Source organism: Bubalus kerabau, chromosome 3, assembly GCF_029407905.1.
Source record: "Bubalus kerabau isolate K-KA32 ecotype Philippines breed swamp buffalo chromosome 3, PCC_UOA_SB_1v2, whole genome shotgun sequence".
NCBI classification, from domain to species: domain Eukaryota; kingdom Metazoa; phylum Chordata; class Mammalia; order Artiodactyla; family Bovidae; genus Bubalus; species Bubalus kerabau.
Window position 1 is genome coordinate 182,632,926 of NC_073626.1, and position 24,081 is coordinate 182,657,006.

Consider the following 24,081-nt stretch of genomic DNA (forward strand, 5'->3'; position numbering starts at 1 on the left):
AACCAGGAGGCCAGAGGAGTGGGAGGCCTACCCGGTCCCACCCGGGGCCGCGGGAGGACCGGCATGACGGGGGCCCGACGCTGGGCCCCCCTGCTCCTGTGTCTGCTGCAGTCCGCTCCAGGTAAGGGCGGGGGGCCGCCGGGCAGGCGCGGGGCCGCGGGAGCGCTCCATCCGGTCTGCACCCACCTTCAGACCGACCCAGGGAGGGAGTGGCCGGGCAGAGGTCTGTGCGGGGTAACCCTGGTCGTGCGAATCGGCAGAGCCTATTCTCCCCGCCTCCCCCAACCCGCCACCACCAGTTTTCTTCTAACCGGGGACTGAACTCGAGTCTGAAATTCCTTTACGGGAAGGACTTGATCCAGTTTCCTAGTGCCAGTGAAGCCCCAGGTGAACAGAGAAAAACAGATACAGTTCAAAAGTCAGCCGCATTTGTTTATAAAGCGCTTTTTAAGGTTTCCTAAAAGCCCTGTCCCCTGCGTGAATACCACCACACTTGACCCTCATTGGACAGGAAACCAAGCAGAAGGGCCCTGCCCTCGCTGGCGGGGGGACAGGCGTCGGGGGTGGTGGGGGGGGTGTTGGGGGCTGTGGAGGGGTTGGGGGGGTTCCCTCCCCTCCCCTTCCTCCCAACTCAGGGTGTCAAAAGTTCCACCCAAGCCTGAGGGGAAGGACCACCCGCTTAGTCTAAGCTGTGCTACCGTTTTAACAAGTCACCTTTTTTTCCTGCACCCTCGCTAGTAAATAAGGTGACAGGGTACAAAGTACCTTGGGTGGTTGGGATCCAACCACCAAACCCCAGCCAATCCAGGGAGAAGGACCCCAGATTGGCCCCAGGATATCGCCCTGATCTTAGACTAATAGTTTAAGAGCTTAGAAGGGCCCTTGGACATCATCTAACATTAATGTTAAAAGCCAACATTTGTCTGAGCATCTTCTTTGTGCTGGGCACCACATTATTCTACTTAAGCGCCACAACCCAACTGTCCTACAATGTAGGTAGTATTTTCTCCCTTTTCAGATGGGGAAACTGAGGCTCAGAGCAATTAAGGGAATTACCCCAGAAGGGAGGCATTGGTGAGACACACAGAACAGAGAAGCCTGAGGCTGAAGTGGGCATGGCCAGCTTTGGCTGTGGGGCAGGCGGCTGGTCTTTCTACCCGGGTCAGTTCAGGGACGCCCCAGCTCCTGGTTTCTTCACAGCGGTGTTACGGCAGCTGATGAGGAATAGGGTACCTACGTGGTGGGAGCGGAGGGGGTCCTCTGTACTCCCCTTTTCACCACCAAACTCAATAGTTCTGCTGTCTAGCCCTAGCTCTCCTTACACTCGATGAATATTTAATGTACAGAACACAAGCTGTGGTGTGAAGGTTTAGGGTGAAGCAAAGCTGAATCCAGGTTCGAATCCTGGCTCCTACACATAATGGGTGTGTAGTCTCAGGCAATTGGGTCGTGACACTTAACTAGAATAATGTGGTGCCCAGCACAAGGAAGTTGCTCAGACAAATGTTGGCTTTTAACATTAATATTAGATTATATCCAAGGGCCCTTCTAGCTCTTAAATTATTACCGTGTAATGGGTGTATAGCCCCTTCTGTCTCAATGGGTGTATAGCCTCTTCTGTCTCTATGGAAGGGGAATGACGCTTACACCACAGAATAGTTTGTCCTGAGGACTGAATGAGGTTTTCATTGAATGAGGTTTTGATTGAATGGGGATTTGACTGAACTCCACCCTTGTGCCTGGCACCCTTTGAAGGCTCAGTAGAGGGCAACTGGGATTGCCAGGGGCTCAGTGGTAAAGAATCTGCCTTCCAGTGCAGGAGACACAGGTTTGATCCCTGGGTCGGGAAGATCCCCCAGAGAAGGAAATGGCAACCCACCTCCGTATTCTTGCCTGGGAAATCCATGGACAGAGGAGTCTGGCAGGCTACAGTCCAGGGTCACAAAGAGTCAGACACCATGGAGCGATGGAGCCACTCAAGGGCAACTACTGGCTGCTATTTCTCCACTGTGGCCAAGCTCAGACGTGAGGCCTGTTCTCAAATAAGCCACTTGTAGACAGATTTTGGCCTCCTGTGGGCCACCTGCTGGAAAGTCCAGAAACTGGGAGCACTGTCTGCATCAGCATCCTGGTGATACAGTTCCAATGAGAGGACGCAGGTTGGGGTGAGAGCAGGAACCCAAAAGGGCGGGGGCATGGAGCTGAACCGAGGGCCATCAGCAGAATGGGTCCCTCCCTCCCTGCTGCCCTTCTGTAAACTGTGTGGATTTCTATCACGGCGCATGTGACCCTTTGGGTCACTGAATTCTCCATGGGCCCATGAGCACCTAAACGGCAGGCCCTCTGTGAAACCTCTGGCATGCAGCGATCGAGAGATGTTCTTGACCAGTAATGAGCCACAGATGTTGGAAGAATAATGCTGAACGTAGATGAAAACAGTGGAAACAGTGGCAGATTTTATTTTCTTGGGCTCCAAAATCACTGCAGATGGTGACTGCAGCCACAAAATTAATAGACGCTTACCTCTTAGAAGAAAAGCTCTGAAAAACCTAGACAGCATATTAAAAAGCAGAGACATCACTTTGCCAACAAAGGTCCGTCTAGTCAAAGCTATGGTTTTCCCAGTAGTTATGTACAGATATGAGAGTTGAGCTCACATAAAGAAGGCTGAGCGCCAAAGAATTGATGTTTTTGAATTGTGGTGCTGGAGGACTGTTGAGACTCCCTTAGACAGCAAGGAGATCAAACCAGTCAATCCTAAAGGAAATCAACCCTGAATATTCACTGGAGGGACTGATGCTGAAGCTGAAGCTCCAATACCTTAGCCACCTGATGCGAAGAACTGACTCATTTTTCAGATAAGACCCTGATGCTGGGAAAAACTGAGGGTGGTAGGGAAAAAAAAACAACAGAGGATGAGATTGGATGGCATCACTGACTCAGTGGACATGAGTTTGTGCAAACCTCGGGAGATATGACAGGGAAGCTGGGCATGCTGCAATCCATGGAATCGCAAAGAGCTGAACATGACTTCGTGGCTGAAGAACAACAGGCCCCATGAGAACCTAGGGGAGGAAGTGTGATCAAGAGCTCAGACTTTGGGGGTTTCCCTGGTGGTCCAGTGGTTAACAATCCACCTGCCAGTGCAGGGCACATGGGTTCAATCTCTGGTTGGGGAAGATTCCACATGCTTCGGAGCGACTGGGCCAGTGCACCTCCACTGAAGCCTTCGTGCCCTAGAGCCAGTTTGCCGCAACAAGAGAAGCCAAGGCAATGAGAAGCCCGCTCACCACAGCAAAGAGCCCAGCCCCCACAACTACAGAAAGCCCTCCCAGAGCAATGAAGACCTCAGCCAAAAATAAAAATAAATTAAAAAAAAAAAGAGCTCAGACTTTGGGATTGACTAGGCCTGGATGGATTTGAATTCCATTTCTGCAACTTATTAGCTGAGGGGGCCTCAGTTTCCTCATCTGTAATGTGATGCTCACAATTAGTACCTGCCTCCTGGAGATGTGGGGCGGATTGAAGGAGAAAGTGCAGATAAGATAGTTTTCATCGTGCCTGGCACACAGTTAGGACACGGTACACATTAGCTGCTGTCCCTAGCAGCAGCAGCGTCGCCACCACTTCTGAAAGATGTCAGGAAGACTGCCCGGAGGAAGTGACACTTGAATCAAGTGTTGAAAAGATTAGATGGCGAATATCACGCTGTCAAGGACGCTTGGGTTCAAGGACACACAGAGGAATGGAGTGGTTTGAGAAGGGCAGGAAGGAAGATTGGTTGCAGCCTGGTGAGGTGTGTTGGTGAGCTGTCAGGAAGATGTCAACGAGATGGCCAGGCCAACCTAGGCAGGGCTTCACACACCCTGATAAGGAACATGGACTTTATTCTGAGAGCAAGGGAAGGGCAGGAACTGGGCAGCTGTGTAAGCAGATGCATATTTCAGAAGATGAGCAGTGAGAAGGAAGAAGTGCCAAGGAGGGAAGTTAGGGGCAAGTTAGAGGCAATCAGGGAAAGAGCCACTGGGACAGTGACATCTGAGTAGAGATGTGAAGGAAGCAAAGAAGTGAGCCAGATGGAATAATCAGGGGGAGAACAGTCTAGGCAGAAGGAACAGCTTGTGAAAAGGCCTGGAGGTGAGTGCAGGCCCATCACGCTCTAGGAACAGGAAGGGGCCAGTGTGGCTGGAGGGGACAGAGTCCTGGGGCGTCCTGGGTCGGACTGGGTAGGGTCCTGTGGGTGACGGCAAAGACTTTGGTTTTACCTTGAGTGAAACAGAAGCCACTGAGGCTTTAAAGCAAAAGGGTGACATGATCTGACTTTCATTTTAACCCTTGCTGCCATATGCCATATGGATTGAGGGGACAAGGCTGGAAGCAGAGACAGCAGTTAGGCGGCCTTAGGGATAATCCAAGTCATCACAGTATTCATTCATTCACTCAACAGATTTTCACTGTGCACCTACTATGTGCATAGGGACCTTTGCAGGCACACGCTGGGGACATGGCTGAGGACAGGACAGAGCCTCCATTCCATGACACCCTCAGGGCCATTCCCTCCTGAAGTCCAGGGATCTATCAGATGGTCCTGCTCTGTGCTGTTTTGCTGGAACCCTCAAGTGCCAGGGTGGGCTTTGCAACCTGGCACAGATGGGCTGCTGAGGTCTAAGGAGGGGAAGGGGCTGTAGGTCACACAGTTATAACTGGAATCATGCCCCCTGGGTCCCCAGCCTACATCACATCCCGTCTGCTTCAGCCACCCCAGATAATGCCTGGTTCTTAAACTGAGCAAGCACCCGATTGCCTGCCATGCCACTCTTCAGCTCAGAAGGGCTCCAGGCTTCATGACCTCTTTCTTCTCCACAGGGCGGCCCCTCCTGGCCCCTCCCCAGAATGTGACACTGCTCTCCCGGGACTTCAGTGTGTACCTGACGTGGCTCCCGGGGCCTGGAAACCCCCAGAACGTGACCTATTTTGTGGCCTATCAAAGGTGGAGGGGTGCCTCTGGGCTGGTGGGGTGGAGGGTGGGCCTGAAGAGGTGGGCAGGGGCCGGAGGGGCTTCTCTGCAATAAATAGCTGCCTTCAGTGTGGACAGTACCCGCTGATTCTCTGAGTCCCACAGGTGACAGCATGAGGCAGGTATTGGGAGAGGGTATCATGAAAGTTCTGGAGGTGGGGGTGATGCTGAATGGAGAACAGTGCCCAAGTGATGGGCCTGCCAGGAGCGAGGCAGCATCTTTGAGAAAAGTCAGAGCAGGGCATGGATGGAGCTGTGAGGGCCCAACAATGGAATTCTTGAGGGCCTGGGTAAAGTGCTTGACACTATAGCAGGTAAAGGAGGCAGAGATATCTCTTGCAGAGCTGTGTTAGGCATGGTGAAATGACCACCCTTTTCCCCACGGAGCCTGCACAGAGCCTTGGGGTCCTCCTCATGTTGGCAGCCCAGGCATCCATCGCTGATGCAGAGGAGTCTAAAAGTCTAAAAGTCAAAGCAGATTTGTCATCTTTGCACATAGGTGGAAGTCATCTGAAGATCTTTCATTAGAGAGTAAGCTAATAAAAGCAGCTACTCAGCAGCATTAATCTAGAATTGGTGGGAAGGAGAAGGCAGGAAGGAGAAGAACTGCCATATACTCAGGACTCTTCCTGTGCCAGGCTGAGTGCAAAGAGCCTAGCTTGAGTACCTCCCTTCTGCCTCCCTGTATTGCCAGGCAGGCTCTGCATTTACCCTGCGTTAGAGGTGAGGAATAACTCAGGCCGTGACTTGAGTAAGGAAGTCAGTGATGGAAGCAGAAGAAAAACCCACATTTGTCCGACCCCAAAGCTTGTGCTCTTCCTGTTCTATCACGGTGCCTCCATCTGTAGCCTCCAGATGTGAATGGTGGGGGCCTGGCTTGGGAAAGGACAGACTGTAGAGAGCTTTCCAAAGAAAGAATGGGAACTGCCCTGGTGGTCCAGTGGTTAAGAATCCGCCCGCCAATGCAGGGAACATAGGTTCGATCCCTGGTCCGGGAAGATCCCACATACTGCAGGGCAGCTAAGCCCGTGGGCCACAACTATTGAGCCTGTGCACCCTAGAGCCCATGCTTCACAACGTAGAAAACCACCAAAACTGAGAAGTAGCCCCAGCTCATCACAACTGGAGGAAGTCCACACGCAGCAACGAAAACCCAGTGCGGCCAAAAGAAAGAAAGAAAGAAAAGAAAAAGAGAGAATGACGCAGAACTGTATCAGGAGGCAGAAAATACCCAGCGTGTTCTGCGTGTTGGCTGTGTGTCTGCACGTGTCCGCACAGGAAACATATTTATTCTCACACTGCGCTGCGAGGAAGGATTCAGGGACTCTGCTCTACCGGGGAGGGAATTGAAGCACTAGGGGGGTGTTTTGCTCAAAACCACACAGCTAGGCATGGTGGAGGTGGGATAAAGTGATTAAAGAATTGAAAGCCTAACCTCAGACCTTTATGATATTTTCCTGTCCTTTTACACTTTTGAAACACCTGTGCGGATTCCAAAACTGTGATGTTCTCATGGTACTATTTTTTCATTTATTAGCTAGAATTATTTTACAAAGAGATGCTTCCTTTCAGGTAGTATTTGATATTCAGTGGTACTGTTCATACAGGCAAGACAGAATAAATGCTTGAAATTTTTTTCTTTACCAGTTTGGAAGATAATGAATTGGTTCCCTATCATGTCCCAAAGGTGATTGCCTTGTTTTTTTTTTATTATCACCAACTCAAGTAGTTAAACATATCTAATGGTTTAGTTCATTGCAATTGATTCTACTCATTGAAGCTTGAATTGTCTCATCTTTGGCCAACGAAAGTCTCTTCAGGTTGGCTCCTGAGTCCTTTGAACTTGACCCTAGTAAGTCTTGATATCTTTATTGTCCTTTGCTGCAAACAGATGTTCCAGACTCCTTTGCACAATTCCTGACCTAAAACCTGAAATCAACCATGTCTCCATTTGGTAAAAAATGGTTTTAAAGAACACTGCGTAGCTGTCTGATCACTACTGCCCTATTGCTTAGAGATTTTTTCAGTGAACAGAACTGGGTGATATGTATAAAAAATCCCATCTCTATTTCTGGCTTCTACTGAGATGGCTGATTAAATCCGCAAGTCACACTCATGATCTCTTTATCAAATGATTTTCCAGCCACAACTTTGGTGTTCTCGCCAGAACATGCTTTCTTATTTTTTTGCAATATCCATAGGCTGAGAATTTTCCTAATCTTCAAGTTCTGGTTCCTTTCAGCTTAGCAATTCCTTCTATCTGTCTCTCTCTCTCTCTCCTCTCTCATTTTACTGTAAGGAGTAAGAAGAAATCAGGTTACATCTGCAGCACATTGCTTAGAAATCTCTACAGCTAAGTAACCAAGTTTATCACTTTCCACTTCTGATTTTCCATAAAAACACTAGGATGTAATTCAGCCACACTCATTGCCACTCTATAACAAGGACCAATTTTCTTCCAGTTTCCAATAAGATATTCCTCCTTTCCATCTGATCACTCCCAGAATCACATGTTGTTATAGCTCTTAACCATGATTCATCCATCTTAGGTGACCCTGCATGGCATGGCTCATAGCTTCGTTGAGTTACATAAGCCCCTTCACCACGACAAGGCTGTAATCCATGAAGGGGATCTATATTCTTACCAATAGTCTTTTCAAGGCAATTTAGGCTTTTGCTCACATGAACTTCAAAACCCTTGCAGCTTCTACCCATAACCCAACTGCAAAGCCACTAACTCATTTTTAGGTATTTGTTACATTAGCACCCCTGAGGCCTTTCTCAGAAGATGGTCACCTCCCTTCTCTCTGTGTCCTCATCTGGCCTTTTTTCCGTGTGAGAGCAGCCATGGTGTCCCTTCCTCTTCTCCTAAAGGTGCTAGTCTTACTGGCTTAGGGCCTCACCCTTAGGACTGTGTTTAATCTTGCTGCTGCTGCTGCTGCTGCGTCGCTTCAGTCATGTCCGACTCTGTGTGACCCCATAGATGGCAGCCCACCAGGCTCCCCCATCCCTGGGATCCTCCAGGCAAGAACACTGGAGTGGGTTGCCATTTCCTTCTCCAATGCATGAAAGTGAAAAGTGAAAGTGAAGTCGCTCAGTTGTGTCTGACTTGTAGTGACCCCATGGACTACAGCCTACCAGGCTCCTCCATCCATGGGATTTTCTAGGCAAAAGTACTGGAGTGGGGTGCCATCACCTTCTCCTGTGTTTAATCTTAATTACCTCTTTAAAGGCCCCGTCTCCAAATACAGTCACACTGGGGTGTTAGGGCTTCAACATATGAACTGGGACGGGGTGGGGGGGGTGCCGTACAATTTAGCCAATGATACTGATAAACTGGATTTCAGTAAATTTAAAACTTTTGTTCTTTAAAAAAATAAAATAAAACCCCAAAGAAAATGAAAAAGTCAGTCATTGAGAAGTTATATTCACAATACATACACTGACAAAGAACTTATATCCAAAATAGACAAAGAACTCCTACATCTCAGAAATAAGAAGATGAATCACCCCAAAATATTTGAATGGTCACTTAACAAAAGAAGATATGTAAATGGCCAAAAAGCATATGAAGAGATGTTCAACATCATTAGTCTTTAGGGAAATGCAAATTAAAGCTACAAGGAAATACACACGCCACTAGAATGGTTAAAATTAAAAGATGTGACAGTACTAAATGTGGACAAGCGCGTGGAGGGCATTTCGTTGTTCAGTTGCTAAGTTGTGTCGACTCTTCACAACCCCAGGGGTTGTAGCCCACTGGCTCCTCTGTCCCTGAGATTTCCCAGGCAAGAATACTGGAGTGGGTATGGAGGGCATATGGCCCTCCGTATTTGGAGGTTTTGCAGCCACAGGTTCAACCAACCATGGAACAAAAATATTAAAAAAAAAAAAAAATTCAGACAGCTCCAAAAGACAAACTTGAATTTTCCACACAGTAGCAAATATTTATGTAGCATTTGCATCATATTTACAATTATTTACATAGTGTTTGCATTTATGTTTAATATCATAAGTGATCTAGAGATGATTTAAAGTATATGAGAGAATGTACAGGTGTTGTATGCAGATACAAAGCCCCTTATGTAAGGAAACTTAACTGCAGATTTCTGTATCAGTGAGGGGGCACTAGAACCAATCCCTTGTGGATACTGATCCACAACCAATCCCTTGTGGATATATATTGTTGGCGGGAACTACAATGATACAGTCACTTTGGAAAACAGCTTTACAGTTTCTGGTAAAGTTACACATTCAGTGACCATGTTTCCCAGATTTCACTCCTAGATCTATATCCAAGAGATGTGAAAACATATGTCCATATGAAGACTTGTATGTGAACTTTCATAGCAGCTTAATTCATAATTCCCTGTTACAGACTGAATGAATTGTGTTCCACCCCTTAGTCACTCATGTGTTAAAGCTCTAACACCCTTGGGACTGTATTTGGAGACAGAGTCACAAGTATACCGCATTTAGGATGTAAGAGGCAGTTAAGATTAAATGCAGTCCTAAGGGTGAGGCTCTTAGCCAATAGGATTAGCACCTTTATGAGAAGAGGAAGGGACACCAAGGCTGCTCTCACACAGAGAAAAGGCCAGGTGAGTACACGGGGAGAAGGAAGGTGACCATCTCCTGAGAGAGGCCTCAGAAGACAGCAAATCTGCTGACACCTTGATCTTGGATTTCTCGTCTCCAGAACCGGGAGAAATCAGTGTATTTGTATCATTTAAGATTACACATATAAGTGACTTCATATGATATTTGTCTTTCTCTGTCTGGCTTAATTCACTTAGTATGACAATCTCTAGGCCCATCCATGTTGCTGCAGATGACAACTACCACCACCATATTTCATAAATGAAGAATAAATTAGAAGAAATATAAGAGCAAATCAAAACAGCAGGTAATGCCTTAAAAGAAACAGAAGGTGAAAAGAGAGAAACTTTTAAAAATCAAAGAGAACTGGAATGTAAATGCTCAAGTTATAAGACTCACATAAGTAAGCACAGGAAAGGATCTTCATGGCCTCGAGTCAGGCTCACATTTCTTAGGACACCGAAAGAAAAGAAAGCTGAAGTCTTAGTCTGCCAGGGCTGCCGCAACAAAATGCCAGACTAGGGGCCTAAACTCAGTTTAAACACTGGCTTATCACAGTGATATTTTAAAAACATAAACTGGATAACCTCAGTTCCCCTGTTCAGAACCTTCCGGCGGTTTCCTATGACATACGGAATAAAATCCAAACTCCAAACCAAGACGGTGAGACTCCGCCTGCTCTGCCCATCCACCTCCCTCCTCATCTCCTGTCTGCCCACCCTCTCTGTTCCTTGTCCACTGGGCTTTGGCCACCCTGGTCTTGCTTTTTTCCTGGACTAATCAAGTCGCTTCCCATCGCAAGGCTTTTGCTTTTGTGATTTCCTTCCCCCCACCCCATCTCCTGGCTCCCTTCTCAGCATCCCAGCCTCAGCTTCAGCACTGTCTTCCCGGCCTTTCCTGAGCTGCCTTCAGAAAGTAGTCACCCCACCTTCCCCTGTTATCACTGCACTTACCAGCTCCTGGATTTATCTTGTCGATGTGCCGATGGTGGGAAAGCCCCTCCCTCCAGAGCATCAGTTCCTGAGGGCGAGACCTGTCTGCCATGAATTGTAGATTCCCCAAGAACAATGCCCAGCAAGCGGGTCCCTCCTTTGCACCTCAGTGTTCTCAGGAAGTTGGAGGCATGGACTTGGGTGTCCCCTCTGACATCCACGTAGCACCCAGCACTGAGTGGAACACACAGCAGGGGGCCTGTAATGGCCTGAATGAATAAACGTGGTGGAGAATGGTTACTAGCAGAACGACCCTTCGAGGGAGACATCACAAATGAGGATACTCAGCCTTAGGGGCGTTAAGGTCCCAGAGCTAGTGACGGGCAGAGCCCGGGTCCCACCCTCATCTGTCATTCTTGAGCCCAAGCTCCTAACAGGATGGTCCTTCTTCTTTCTCAGCCGATGGCTGGCTGGCTGGACAGATAGATGGATGGATAATCAGGTGGGATGGAGGGGCAAGTAATCATGTATTCTCCAAGTTTCCTCACCCCAAGAAGCCGAATCCATGACCCACACTCTTCTGTCTCCTCCCTCAGCTTTGCACCCCCCAGACGGTGGCGGAGAGTGAAAAAGTGTGCAGGAACCAAAGAGCTGGTGTGTTCTCTGATGTGCCTGGAGAAGCAAGACCTGTGCAACAAGTTCAAGGGGCGTGTGCAAGCAGTTTCACCCAGCGCCAGGTCCCCCTGGGTAGAGTCCAAGTTCATGGATTACTTCTTTGAAGGTAGGGAAGGGACCTGTGAGAGGGAGGCTGTCTGCCCAGGAGCTCAGCTCAGTGGCACTGCTGTCTGTCCTAGCCATCTGCCCTCCACTTCCCCAAAGCAGTGGACAGCTCTGGAGTCATCCACCATGGGCCCCAGCCTGTAGTCCAAGTAGTCTGACTTTGCAATCAGGCATCAGAGTTCGCCAGCCCCAGCAGTTCAGTCTGTGTGTGTGTGAGAGAGAGTCGCTCAGTGGTGTCTGACTCTTTGTGACTGAATGGACTGTAGCCCACCAGGTTCCTCTGAGCATGGAATTCTCCAGGCAAGAATCCTGGAGTGGGTAGCCTATCCCTTTTTCAGGGGATCTTCCCAACCCAGGGATCAAACCCAGATCTCCTGCATTGCAGGCAGATTCTTTACCATCTGAGCCACCAGGGAAACCCAGTTCCGCTTCTACCTCCAACTAATGAGGTTCATGGTCTTCTACTGTGTACAGCCTTGGTTATGAACTACACAAGGCATTTTATGTATTCCTATTTTTGTTAATGTTCAGTCTCTCTTTTTCAGAAACAATTTTTAAAAAATTTTAGTTGTAAAAATAACTTGTGTACACCACAGAAATTTCAGGGGAGAGAGAGATAAGAATAGGGAGGAAAACATTCCCCATGCTTATAACCTTCAGGAACCACCACTGTTAACATTGAGTGAAGAGGGCAGTGTTTTCTACAGTGTATTTTATTTCTGATCCTCACAATAGGCCTGTGAGGTTCATTTTAATCCACCCATGTTTTTAAAAAATTAAACAATTAAAACTCAAAAAAGTTAAGAAACTTACTGGCTAGTAAGTGATAGAGATGTGATGTGAAATGGCTCTTTCTGATCTTGGACAAGATGCTGGATTGGGTTGAGAGTAAGAAAGGGAGTATAAATACTCACACAATAGCTTCATGGAACTACAATCTGTAATTTATCACTCAGGCTTCTCAAAATGTTTGAGGACAAAATAGGGCTTGAAGGGAGGGGAGGAAAGGATTGAATGAAGGATGGCAGGAAATAATGACAGAGAAGGAAGAAGCGGTGATTGGGATGGGAGGAAGCTGGCAGGGTGGCTGGACAAATGGACAAAAGGATGGATGGATGGATGAGAAGAAAGGAAGTGTGGAAACGATAGGGAGGAAGCGATGGATGCGTGGAAAGGAAGAGGTTAGAAGGATGGAGAGATGCTTACAGTGAAGGAGCTAGTATGGGTGGAGAAGTAACAGGATACGAACGAAACTCAGATGGCTGGGTCAGTGGCTAGAGAGCATAGAAGGAAGGCTGGGTGCCTGGCAAGGGAGGGAAGGGGGAGAGGGAAGGAGAGGCAAAGGAGAAAGGAAAAGCAAGAAGAAAAGATACATGGAAAGAAAAAATAGATGGATAGGAAGGAGGGGGGATAGCAAAGAAGGCTGACCGGCTAGATGAAAGGAAGAAAGAAAGTATAAATGATTAGGAAGACAGGATGGATAGGAAGGAAGAAATGTCAGCTGGAAAGAAAGCAAGGTAGGAAAATTAGGAAGAAGGAAGGATGGCTGAGAAGGATGTGTGGGTGGGAAGGAAAAGAAGCATAGTCACGAAAGATGGATAGGTGGATGGAAAGGAAAAGAAATCTGGGAAGGCAGACAGAGAGACTGTCTGCCTAGAAGAACGATGGATGAATAGGAATAAGAATTAGAACAATAAAGGGACAGATACAGAGAGGTGCTTACTTTTTTATTTTTTTAATTATTTTTGTTGTTGTTGTTTCTTCCTCCCTAAAGCTCTTCTGATTCTCTTAGACCACACCTCAAGCTTGAATGATCCTTCCTGCCTTTTTCTGCCCTCAACTGTGACCCTGGTCACTTTCTCTCTTGAGTTTTTTTAGTTTGAATATTTCATTTCCCTCTAATTTCCTCCAACTCCTTGAGGTCAAAATTTATGGGGGCCTCGTCTCCCCAGTTCTCTCAGCTCCCTGCCCAAGGCTTAATACATATCAGAGTCCAGTGGGTGTTTCCTGAACACATAAGTGGTGGCACCTTGCAGAAGCCCCATGCTTTCCCTGAGCACAAACACAGAGCAGGGAAGACCAGTGTGGTCAGGGCTCCTGCCGTTTGGTACTCAGGGAAGGCTGCACGGAAATAGTGGCATTTCAGCTGGACCTGGAACAATGGTATATTAATTTTCTCTTGTTGCTTTATTCCTTGTCACTGCCCCCTCCATCTTCAAACCATCAGTCAAACCTAGATAACCTTGATCAGACTGTCCGTAGAAATGGACATTAAAGATTCTGCCAGTGAGGGCTCAGAAGGAAGTGAAGAGCATCACAGAGGAAACCTACATCCCCTTCAGGTATGTGTGTGTGCTCAGTCACTCAGTCATGTCCGACTGTTTGAGACCCCTTGGGCTGAAATCCACCAGACTCTTCTGTCCATGGGATTTTCAAGGCAAGGATACTGGAATGGATTGCTATTTCCTCCTCCAGGAGATCTCCCCAACCCAGGGATCGAACTCTCGTCTCCTGCCTCTCCTGCGTTGACAGACAGATTCTTTACCACTGAGCCATCTAGGAAGCCATAAATCTCTTTTAAGAATAGTTAAATCATCATGAGCAGACTGTTAGTAGAAGTATGGATACTAAAGGTAATGCCTCACAGAAGGAAGTGAGGAATATGTTACTGAAAATTTCGGGAAGGGGGATGCCTCTTATATACTGGAAAACTATGAGCAAAATTGTGTCTTGCATGTACATGGAAAACAGAACTTATAAATGATTAATTTGGTCATTTATCAAGGAGATTTCCAAGCAAAATACTGAAGGCATGATCTGGTTTATCATTGGCAACTATAGCAAAAGGCAAGGAGGAAAGAGAGAAACTGAGGAAAGAGCCTAAACAAAAAGGAACCAGGACTCGAACGTCTGGAAAATTCTCAGCCTATCCAGATGGCAAAAGATACTAAAATTAAGAGTGTGACTCAGAGAAATAGCCAAGGATGTGATTGTACACCTGGACTTCCTGGAGGCGCTAGTGATAAAGAACCCGCCTGCCAAGGCAGGAGACATAGGTGATGTGGGTTTGATCCCTGGGTGGGGAAGATTCCCTGGTTGAGGGCACAGTAACCCACTCCAGCATTCTTCCCTGGAGAATCCCCAGGGGCAGAGGAGCCTGGCGGGCTACAGTCCACAGGGTAGCAAAGAGTTGGAAGTGACTGAAGCAACTGTGCACTCACACACCCACACGATTGTACAACCATTTACTAAAACCTCAGAAAGATCCAAGTGTTCGGTCCAGAAAAAAAGGCTCTTTGAAGAGATTTAAGGGTATGACATACAGTTCCCTTTAATCAAGAAAGCTGAAGTGTTATCCCTCAGCCAGCTCAGCTAAAGCCAAAAATAGAAACGGCTCTTCTCAAAAAGATATGTGGAACTGGCTTCTGTCGAATGCAGTAGGTCCCCGTGACATCTGTAGGAGATCCATAAGCTTCTTGAGAATTTTATATCAGCAGAAACAGTGTCAGTTTGGATGAAAAGGAGCAGAGAGAATATGAAATGAAAGAAAGTTATTGGTCCTCCAATTTCTACTGGAAAGAAGCAGACTGTAAACTATTTACCTGCAAATATCTTTCATGAAAAAGAAGGATTATTCAGAGAGTGGAACCAAGATCCCAGAGGGCAGTGTTGAAAGCCAAGGAGATGTAGTTCCCAGGCCCAAAAATCTAACACAGTTTGTGTAGCTAGATTTCAAAACTGCTTGGGCTCAGTGAGTTTTTTACCTCCTGTTTCCCCCTATTTGCACCAAAATGTCCGTGATTATTGTCCGCTGCCTATCCCACCTCCTTATATTGGGAGCAGATAACTTGTACTTTATTTGCACTGGTCCACAAGTGGACAGGAATTGAGTCCAGGAGTCAAGCCGAATGCATTGTACCCAGACTCTCACCTGAACCTGATTTAGATACTTTAGAAGATGAGATTTTGAAATTTGAGTTGATGCTGTAATGGGATGAGACCCTGGGGGCCTTGGGATGGGGTGAGATGGCTCAATGGTAAAGAATCTGCCTACCAGTGTGGGAGATGCAGGAAATGCAGGTTTGATCCCTGGGTTGGGAAGATCCCCTGGAGAAGGAAATGGCAATCCCCTCTAGTATTTTTGCCTGGAGAATCCCGCGGACAGAGGAGCCTGGTGGGCTACAGTCCATGGGGGTCACAAAGAGTCGGACACAGAGGAGTGACTGAGCCTGCACGCACAGGATGGGGTGAATGTATGTTGCCCTTGAGAGAGACAGGAATTTCAGTCTGTCTCTCAGGAGTCAGACGGAGGACCACGATAGGCAGAATGACTCCCCCCAAAGATGTTCATGCTTTAATCCCTGAACCTCTGAGTATGTTAAAAGTTAATATTAGATGGCAAAAGGTATTTTAATTAAGTTTATGGGTGTTAAAATAGTGAGATTATCTTGGATTATCCAAATGGGCCCAGTCTAGTCCCTTGAGTCCTTAAAAGCAGAGACTTTTCTCCAGCTGGAGGCAGAAGAGGTATAGAAGAAGGGGAAAATCAGAGAGTTGAAATGTGAGAAGGATTCAATGTGGTGTTTCTGCTTTGAAGATGAAGGGGAAACATGATTAGAAATGCAGGTGCTGGGACTTCCCTAGCAGTCCAGTGGTTAAGACTCCATGTTTCAACTACAGGGGACATGGGTTCAGTCTCGGGTCAGGGATCTAAGATTCCCACAATGCTATGCAGTGTGGCCAAAAATTTTTAAAAGAAGAAAGAAGCGCAGGTGTCTTCAGGAGCTCAGAAAGGCTCCCAGCTAACAAACAGCATGGAAATAAACCTCAGCCTCATAGCTACAGGGAACTGAAATCTGCTAACAACAATAATGAGTATGGGAGTGAATTCTGCCCCCAAAGATCCCAGAGGAGAGCCCAGGCCGGCTGACACCTTGATTTCCACCTAGCGTTGAGAACCCCATCAAGCCCACCCAGACTCTTACCTCTAGAACTGTGACATGATAAATCTGTGTTGACATGAGCCACTAAGGTTGTGGCAATGTTACGGCAGCAACAGAGTACTGATACAGACGGGCAGGATGCTGGCAGACCAGTGACAGGCGAAGGGCACCCAGGGGGAAGGGACAACGCGAGTCAAGGCAGGTGAACTGTCTCCGCGCTGGGTGAGGAGCAGGCCTGCCTGGAGGCAGGGGCATGCGTGCTCTGTGGCCTGCGGAAGGTCCTGACAGGTCCCGTTCTGTTTCCTCCAGTGGAGCCAGCCCCACCTGTCCTGGTGTTCAACCAGACAGAGGAGATTCTGATTGTCAATGCTACATACCAGCTGCCGCATTGTCTGCCCCAACCAGATATGAACTATGAGGTGAATTTCTGGAAGGAAGGGACTAAGAACAAGGTGAGAAGCCCCTTTCATGCCCCCACAAACTGAGTCCCCTTCCTCACTCTCCCAGCAGATCCCCGTGCTCCTCACCCTCCAAGCTTTGTCCCTGAATGCCTCCTCCAGGAAGCCTTCCATGCCTACCCCTCACTGCGGCAGTCAGCCCCTTGGCTTTGCAGTGTGATTGGCTTGTGGCTCACCTCTGCCCCAAGCCCCCACCCAAGGGGCCAAATCCAGGACATCCTTCACCTGCATATTACAGCTAGTAACAACACAGCAGTTTTCTTTTTTTTTTTATTATGAAACTTAAAAAAAAAATCTGATTGAAGTATGATGGGCTCTGGGAGGCCTACTTGCTGAGGCACCAGATTCATTAGGAAAAAAAAAATTAGAAAATTCAGATAAATTCTAGGAAGAAAACCAAAAGTATCCAAAGATGATTTCAAATATCTCTTTGGTATATATACAATTTCAGACTTGTTTCTGTGTATGCATGTGCTTATGTCAGTATCTATTTGTTTATGGCAGGGGTTAGCAAATTTTTTCCGTAATTGGCCAGAGAGTAAATATTTTTGACTTGGCAGGCCATATTGTCTTTCACATCTATTCAGCTCTATCTGTAACACAAAAGGAGCCATAAGTAAATAGGTAAATGAAGAGGCGTAGCCATGTTCCAGGAAAACTATTTTCAAAGAAAGGTGAGGTTAAAGTCTATGGACCCCTATTCTTGTTCATTCTGTCTTTTACTGAACCCAGACTCTCACCCCTGACCTCTGCACACTCTGGGTCCCAGATCTTCATCTGATGTGGTCCTTGCCTTCAAGAACTTCACAGGTGTTCTTGTGTTCTTTCTACTGTCCAGTAGAAAGATAATGTAGAACATATCGTGTCGTTTAAATGTTCCGCATTCAATTAAGTAAAAAGAAACAAGTGAATTTAGTTTTCATAGTAGATTTTATTTCATTCACTAGAAGGTAATCATCTCAACATGTAGTTAATATAAAAATTACTGAGATTTTGGTTGGTCTCCCATGAAATTTGGTATGTATTTTATACTGGAGCGCATCTTGGTTGATACCAGCCATGTTCCAAGTGCTCAGTAGCCCCATGTGGCCGGTGGCGACTGTGTTGGACAAGCAGCCCTAGAGTTTTCTGTGTCTGTAATGGCTAAGGGACTATCCCAGTGTTGTTCTTTAGTCACTAAGTCAGGTCCAGCTCTTTGCAACCCCATGGACTGCAGCACACCAGGCTCCTCTGTCCTCCACTATCTCCCGGAGTTTGTTCAAATTCATGTCCATTGAGTCCGTGATGCTATCTAACCATCTCCTCCTCTGCCACCCCCTTCTCCTTTTGCCTTCAATCCCTTCCAGCATCAGGGTCTTTTCCAATGAGTCGGCTCTTCGCATCAGGTGGTCAAAATTAGAGCTTTCGCTTCAGCATCAGTCCTTCCAGTGAATCTTCAGGGGTGATTTCCTCCACCCTAATATTTTGACATGCCCTAAGGGTGGGAAACCTGAGACATCTGTCCCCGAAAGTGAGGACCCCTGGGCCTTGGTGGGGTGTGCCTGGGAGTGACCCTGAGTGGCAGGGCTGCTTTTGAACCCAGACCATCTCTACCTTGAGACTCAGTGAAGAAGAGAAGCCAGATAGTGTTGGGAAGTGCTCTCTGAATACTTAAGCCTTAATGCAAGTAAAGAAGTGGTGGGAATCCCAGCTGTGCCATACCTGCCAAGCCCACCCCATCCTGACTGCATGGAGCCAGTTCTCCCTGCAGGTCCATCCTCCTCTTTCTCTCTCCACACAGACCCAGTTTCCAGACACTCGCCATGGCCAGCCAGTCCAGATTCCTCTCCAGCCAGACACCAGTGGGCACCACTGCCTCAGCGCCAGAACCATCTACTTCTTTGGCAACCCTAAATACAGCGAGTTCTCCGAGCCCACCTGCTTCTTCCTGGGGGCCCCGGGTGAGTGCCAGGTGGTACAGAAGTGAGGACTTTCCCCCTGGGCCTTAGGATCTTCATCACATGGTGGTTAAGAGCCCAAGTCTAGAGACAGACTTGCCTCCATTAAAATCCCAGCTTCACCTCCACTTGCTATGTATCTTTGGGCAATTTACATAACCTCTCTGAACCTTGCTTTCCACCGTCTGTAGGATGGGTTTAATTGTTTTTTTTTTTTTCTTTTTAAGTTTTATGTATTCATTTATTTTGGTTGCACTGGGTCTTCACTGCTGCTAGAGGTTTTTCTCTAGTTGCTGCAAGTGGGGGCTACTCTTTGTTGGGGTGCAGGAGCTTCTCGTTGCGGTGACTTCTCTCACTGAGGAGCACAGGCTCGCGAGTGTGGGCCTCAGTAGTTGTGGTGTGCAGGCTTAGTTGTCTCGAGGCATGTGGGATCTTCTCAGACCAGGGATTGAACCCGTGTCACCTGCGTTGGCAGGCAGATTCTTAACCACTGGATCGCCAGGGAAGTCCTGGGTTTATTCTTATGAGAATTAAACAGGATGATGTATGTGAAGCCTCAGCTCAGATGCAACTGATAGACAGGAGCCCCGTTTTCTCTAGTCGTTTTCTCTAGTCATTATTTTTTTCTTCCTAGGATCCAACTGGGCCCTCCTGTTGCTGCTACCATTTCTGCTTCCACTGCTGTTGGCTGTTGCCATAGGGCCTGTGATGTGGAAGACCTTCAGGGGGAACCCCTGGTTTCAGCAGACAAAGATGCCACAGGCCCTGGTATGGCAAATCTGGGGACGTGGGACAGAGAGGGAGGGTTACCCAAGAGGAAGGAAGTGGAGCTAGACTTGGTAGATAGTTCAGGTAGAATATTAAGATGGCCTAGACTGCAAAACGTCTATCTACCCATCTAAATTTTCACCATTAGTGATTCATTCCTTTGGCACCAAATTAAAATAGCAGATATGCCTGGGAGGGACAAGTGCCTTAAGTCCCTTTTTAAAATAGTTTCATCTCTGCTAAGGATTTGTCAAGTGCCAAAAGCAGAACCCCCAGCCTTGGGACTCAGGAGAGATGCCGGGAGGGGAGGCGGGGAGGGTGGGATCAAAAGGAGACATCTTAAAAAGGTCCCAGCACTTTGTTCACCATCTAACTGAGGGTAAGTCTTGCACAAGCAGATCCTGCAATTTCTTCATTGATCTGCTGGCTCACTCACTTAGAACCTGGGGCCACAGGGACAAGGGAAGCCTGGAGAGGTCAGATCTGTTCAGTGAAGGCCTGGAAAAGGAAGCTGAGTCATACATGGGGCTCGGTGCACACTTGGGTTGGGTGGGAACTTTGAGGATGGGCTCTGAGGGTTTGCCAGACGGAAGTGTTTGACATTCCTGGACCTGCAGGGAATTCCCACTAACTGGAGGACTGCCTCTGTGTTAGACATATCCACACCTGCCCCATCCCTCTACCTTCCCGAGCATGCATGCGTGCGAAGTCGCTTCAGTCATGTCCGACGCTTGGCGACCTTATGGACCATAGCCACCAAGCTCCTCTGTCCACCTTCCCATTACATGGTAGATCACCAGCTCGACCTCCTGAAGCCAGCACCTGCAACCTGGACGCTTTCTCTGGCCTCTGGTGCCCTCTGCCTGTGCACATCACAGGCTTCGTGTCCCAGGGAGTTCACGCCACCACCCTCTCCATCCCTCCTCCGCTGGTGCTCTGAGGCCCGAGTCCTGCAGCGGCTCCGAGTCCCCAGCAAGGCTCAGCTCCAGCTGCCCTCGAGGGGACCTGACTCATCATACCCCGCTACGGGCTGCTGTGCTTTGCTGTCTCTTCCCGGCATCACTTCCCAGAGAAACGACTTCCATTTGAATCCCTTGTCTCTTTCCTTGTCTATTTCCAGGGGAACCCAAATTAGAATAGTCATGCTTCCAGAAAGGCTGAATCTTCTGTTCTTCTCTCCTCTCCCCAAATCAGAGCTTCTCCGGACACAGACTCTACTGGGCAACCTTTCAGCCCAGTGGCCCAGAGTGCCTGCACGACTTGATCGTCTGTCCCCAAAAGGAAGTGACCAGAAGGGTCAGGCTGACCTCTAGAGTCAGGGCCCCAGCCCCCATCCAGGCCGGACCAGAGAAGGACAGCGCTGAGGAGAAGGACGGTGAGGAGAGCACAGATGAAGAGGACCCGGATCCTGGTGTCAGCTTCCAGCCCTATGTTGAACCGCCGCCCTTCCTGGGGCAGGAACCCCAGAGCCCAGGGCCCGCCGAGGCAGGAGGGCCGTGGACTCCTCTGGTCCAGGGGGAAGGCTCCTCTGCCTGCAGTTCTTCAGGCAGAAGCTGGGTCAGCACTGCGGGGTCCTCCTCCCCCTGGGATGAGGCTGGATCCTCAGGCTATTTGGCCAAAAAGGGGCCAGGCCAGGGTCTGGGTTGGGGGGAACACCAGAAGCCTCTCCCACCACCCGAGGACTCCAGTTCCCTGGGAGAGCCCCCCAAAGACAACCTCTCCTCCTGGACCAGCTGGGGCTTATCATCACCAGGGCTGAATCTAACCCCCAGAGAACCCCCGGTTTCTCTTCGGACACTGACCTTCTGCTGGGACAGTAGTCCTGAGGATGATGAGGGGGAGGAAGAAGAGGAGGAAGAGGACTGGAGGGAGTCAGAAAGTGAGGACAGTGGTGCTGGCAGCTGGGGGGCTAAGAGCCTCCAGAGGACCGAGGTCAGACCCCTGGGGCATTACTTGGCCAGGTGAGCTGTGCCTCCGAGTCTGGTTGCTGCTGAGCTTTCTGGGGACCCAAGACATCACCAAGACTTGAAATCCCGGGAGCATCATTGCTGGGGCAGCAGAGGGTCCTCAGAGCACCTCGGAGAAGCCCAGCTATTAGAAGCCGTCCACCAGGCTGAGCCGTCAGAAGCGAGCCGTCAGAAGCCACCCGCCCTATGACCTGCTTGCTTTGCACCAAGCACCAGGAGGGGTGGAGACAAGAACGGGTGGAGGTCAGAGGTTGGTTGGGTGTAGATCACCCCACTGCCCCTGGGGTGATAGGCCAGCTGGAAAGATTATGTCTGGACAATGTGAAACGGGCAACGTCAGGTCCCAGCAGACATGAAGGCCGACAGCACAAGGGCCCATCTGGCTTTGGGGAGAGAAGGACTTGGAGCACACCTGGTAGAGCAGAGACTCGCAGCTTTCTCCAACATCCGCTGGGCTTCCGCCTCCGCAGAACTCAGCCTTCTGGTTTATGAGTTCCCTAGGGTGGGCCCCGGTGAAGAAAAATCTAGTTGGCCGAGGGTGTTGGAGAGGCAGAGGAAGGGGAAGGGTGTCATCATTGAAGGCCCAGTCTCTGAGTCACGCGTTTCACAATCTAGAATATCAGACAGACCTGGGTCCAGATCCCAGCCCTGCCATTCACCAGTTGTGTGGCCGGCGGGGAGACACCCTCCTCCTCTGTGCCTGAGTCTCCCCTCCGCAGCTACCCCCTGGGGCATGGCAAGAGGTCCGACAGACACGTGATGCCTGCCACATTGTTGGCACGCATCACGTGGTGACCAGTAGGATTCTCCCATCCACCCAGGCTCTGGGCGAGTGGAGGGACCACTGGGCATCTCCCACCTATGACCCCAAACTCAGAGTGACTGGATTCTCACTCCAAGTCTCCCACCTACCTCCTGCCCTCACTGCCCCCCGTCCTGTAGTCAGGAAACTGAGTTCTCAAAAGCTGAAGCCCAGTCAAGGGGGTCCCTGGTCCCTCTCCCTTTTCACGGCAAAGAAAGAACCAAATGGTGCACTGTCTAGGGAGTCTGATTAACTGGTGGTGGGGAGCAGCCCAGCAGGGAACTGGGCCCCGGGCCTGTGATCCCCAGCTTAGCACTTTAGACCCTTCAGCTGCCCATTGTGGTTGTAAAGGTACCCCATTTTCCTTCTGATTTTGAGAAACCACTGTCTCTGGAAATAGATTCTTGCCCGGGGGTAGTGATGGATGTTCTCAAACAACTGATTCGGTAACCTAATTTTGTCAGCTTTGTGGCCCTGCAAGAACCACAGAGATCAGAGCAAACCTTGGCTCTGCCATTTCACCTGCCAGGACTTAATACATTTTTCCATTGATGCAAAAAGCATCTTCATAAGCTTTGTACCCACAGGGCTGTGCTGTTTAGAAGTCAGCATAAAGGTATAGCATCGAGAGAATGATCTGGAAAAGCTTCTCAAGCTTCCAAGGCTTCTCAAACTGTGCTCCTGAAAGACCCTGGGCTTCACGGGAGGAGGAGTCTCAATCTCAGGGGAAGCTAGAGGTTCCCCCATGTTCAACCAGAGCAGCCTCCCCAGACCCCTCATTTTTCTCCAGCACTCTCCACGTACAATGGTGCTTGGGAGTCTCCACTCCTAAAGAAAAAGTTAGCAAACCCCCTTTGAAGTTGAAAATCCTGTCTTCTGTTTCAGATGAGGAAGCGGAAATGTTGACTTCACTGTATACATCGCTAAGAGTGAGGTTGGGTCTCTGGCCCGCCTGGGCAACCCTGATCCCCTTGGCCATGTAAACAGTACCAAGGTCTCGGCAAGGGGCACGGGGTTGCAGGGGCCTTCCCCACTGCTGGGAGGCATGCACATGCCTGCATGCCCAGGCACACACACGTGCCTGTCTGCAGGGGTTTCTCTCCCATGAAGCTTGTCTACATCCATCACGCAACACAGGAGAAGAAAAACGAGCTGTGCCCGTGGCACTGGGGAGGGCCCAGGGCCAGTTCCCAGGGAAATACCCAGACCAAGCCCGGTGTCCTTTCTGGAACCTGTCGAGCTGCTTCAAGGAGGTAATTCCAAGTCCCTAAAAGCTATCATCACCGCTGTCTTAAGCTGGTGTCAAGTAACTAACCGCTGTATTCTGAAACCTTGTGTGTTTTCTAAGTATTTTTTTCAAAGTTTAATTTCTGACATAGGCTGAACCCTCCTTGAATTCTAAAAGTCCAGCTCCTTCATGGTCATTAAGTTATAAACAAACAACTATGGGCAGCATTAGGAAAGAACATGCTGGCCAGTATTATCATTTGTTAGGTGTAGTCAGCACTGAACTGTTGACAAAGCCCTTTCATAAACTCATTGGCCAGGAACTGCATAGCTTGAGCTCCAAAGCCACATGTGAAGGACAACGGGGGTGGAGTAGGCAATGCCCTAAGTAAAAGCAACATTCCGATTCTTTAGGGTACTGAGAAGTTTATATGTTGCTCTGAGATAGTTGTATTTATTTCTAGCTTTATTTTATGTTTATATCATATTTAAATAATTTCCTAATGTTTGTTGGGACCTACCCTAAACTGTTTTAAATAAAGAGCTCTATTTTTAGAGAAAAAGGCAAAATCAAATGGAAAAGTGTGTGCTCTTATTTCTCAAAGTCTTTTCACCAGTCTTGACTGTTAAGACTAGAGTAAGTCCCCTACA

The 24,081-nt window shown here is 48.6% G+C and overlaps 1 protein-coding gene across 1 annotated transcript; it reads left to right on the forward strand.

Moving 5' to 3' along the window:
* On the forward strand, nt 1-24,081 carry IFNLR1 (interferon lambda receptor 1). The gene is made up of 7 exons (XM_055574127.1): nt 1-121; nt 4,867-4,990; nt 11,145-11,329; nt 16,581-16,723; nt 18,510-18,669; nt 19,301-19,434; nt 20,629-24,081. The coding sequence occupies exons 1-7, from the start codon at nt 64-66 to the stop codon at nt 21,397-21,399; spliced, it is 1,575 nt and encodes a 524-aa protein (XP_055430102.1). The 5' UTR covers nt 1-63; the 3' UTR covers nt 21,400-24,081.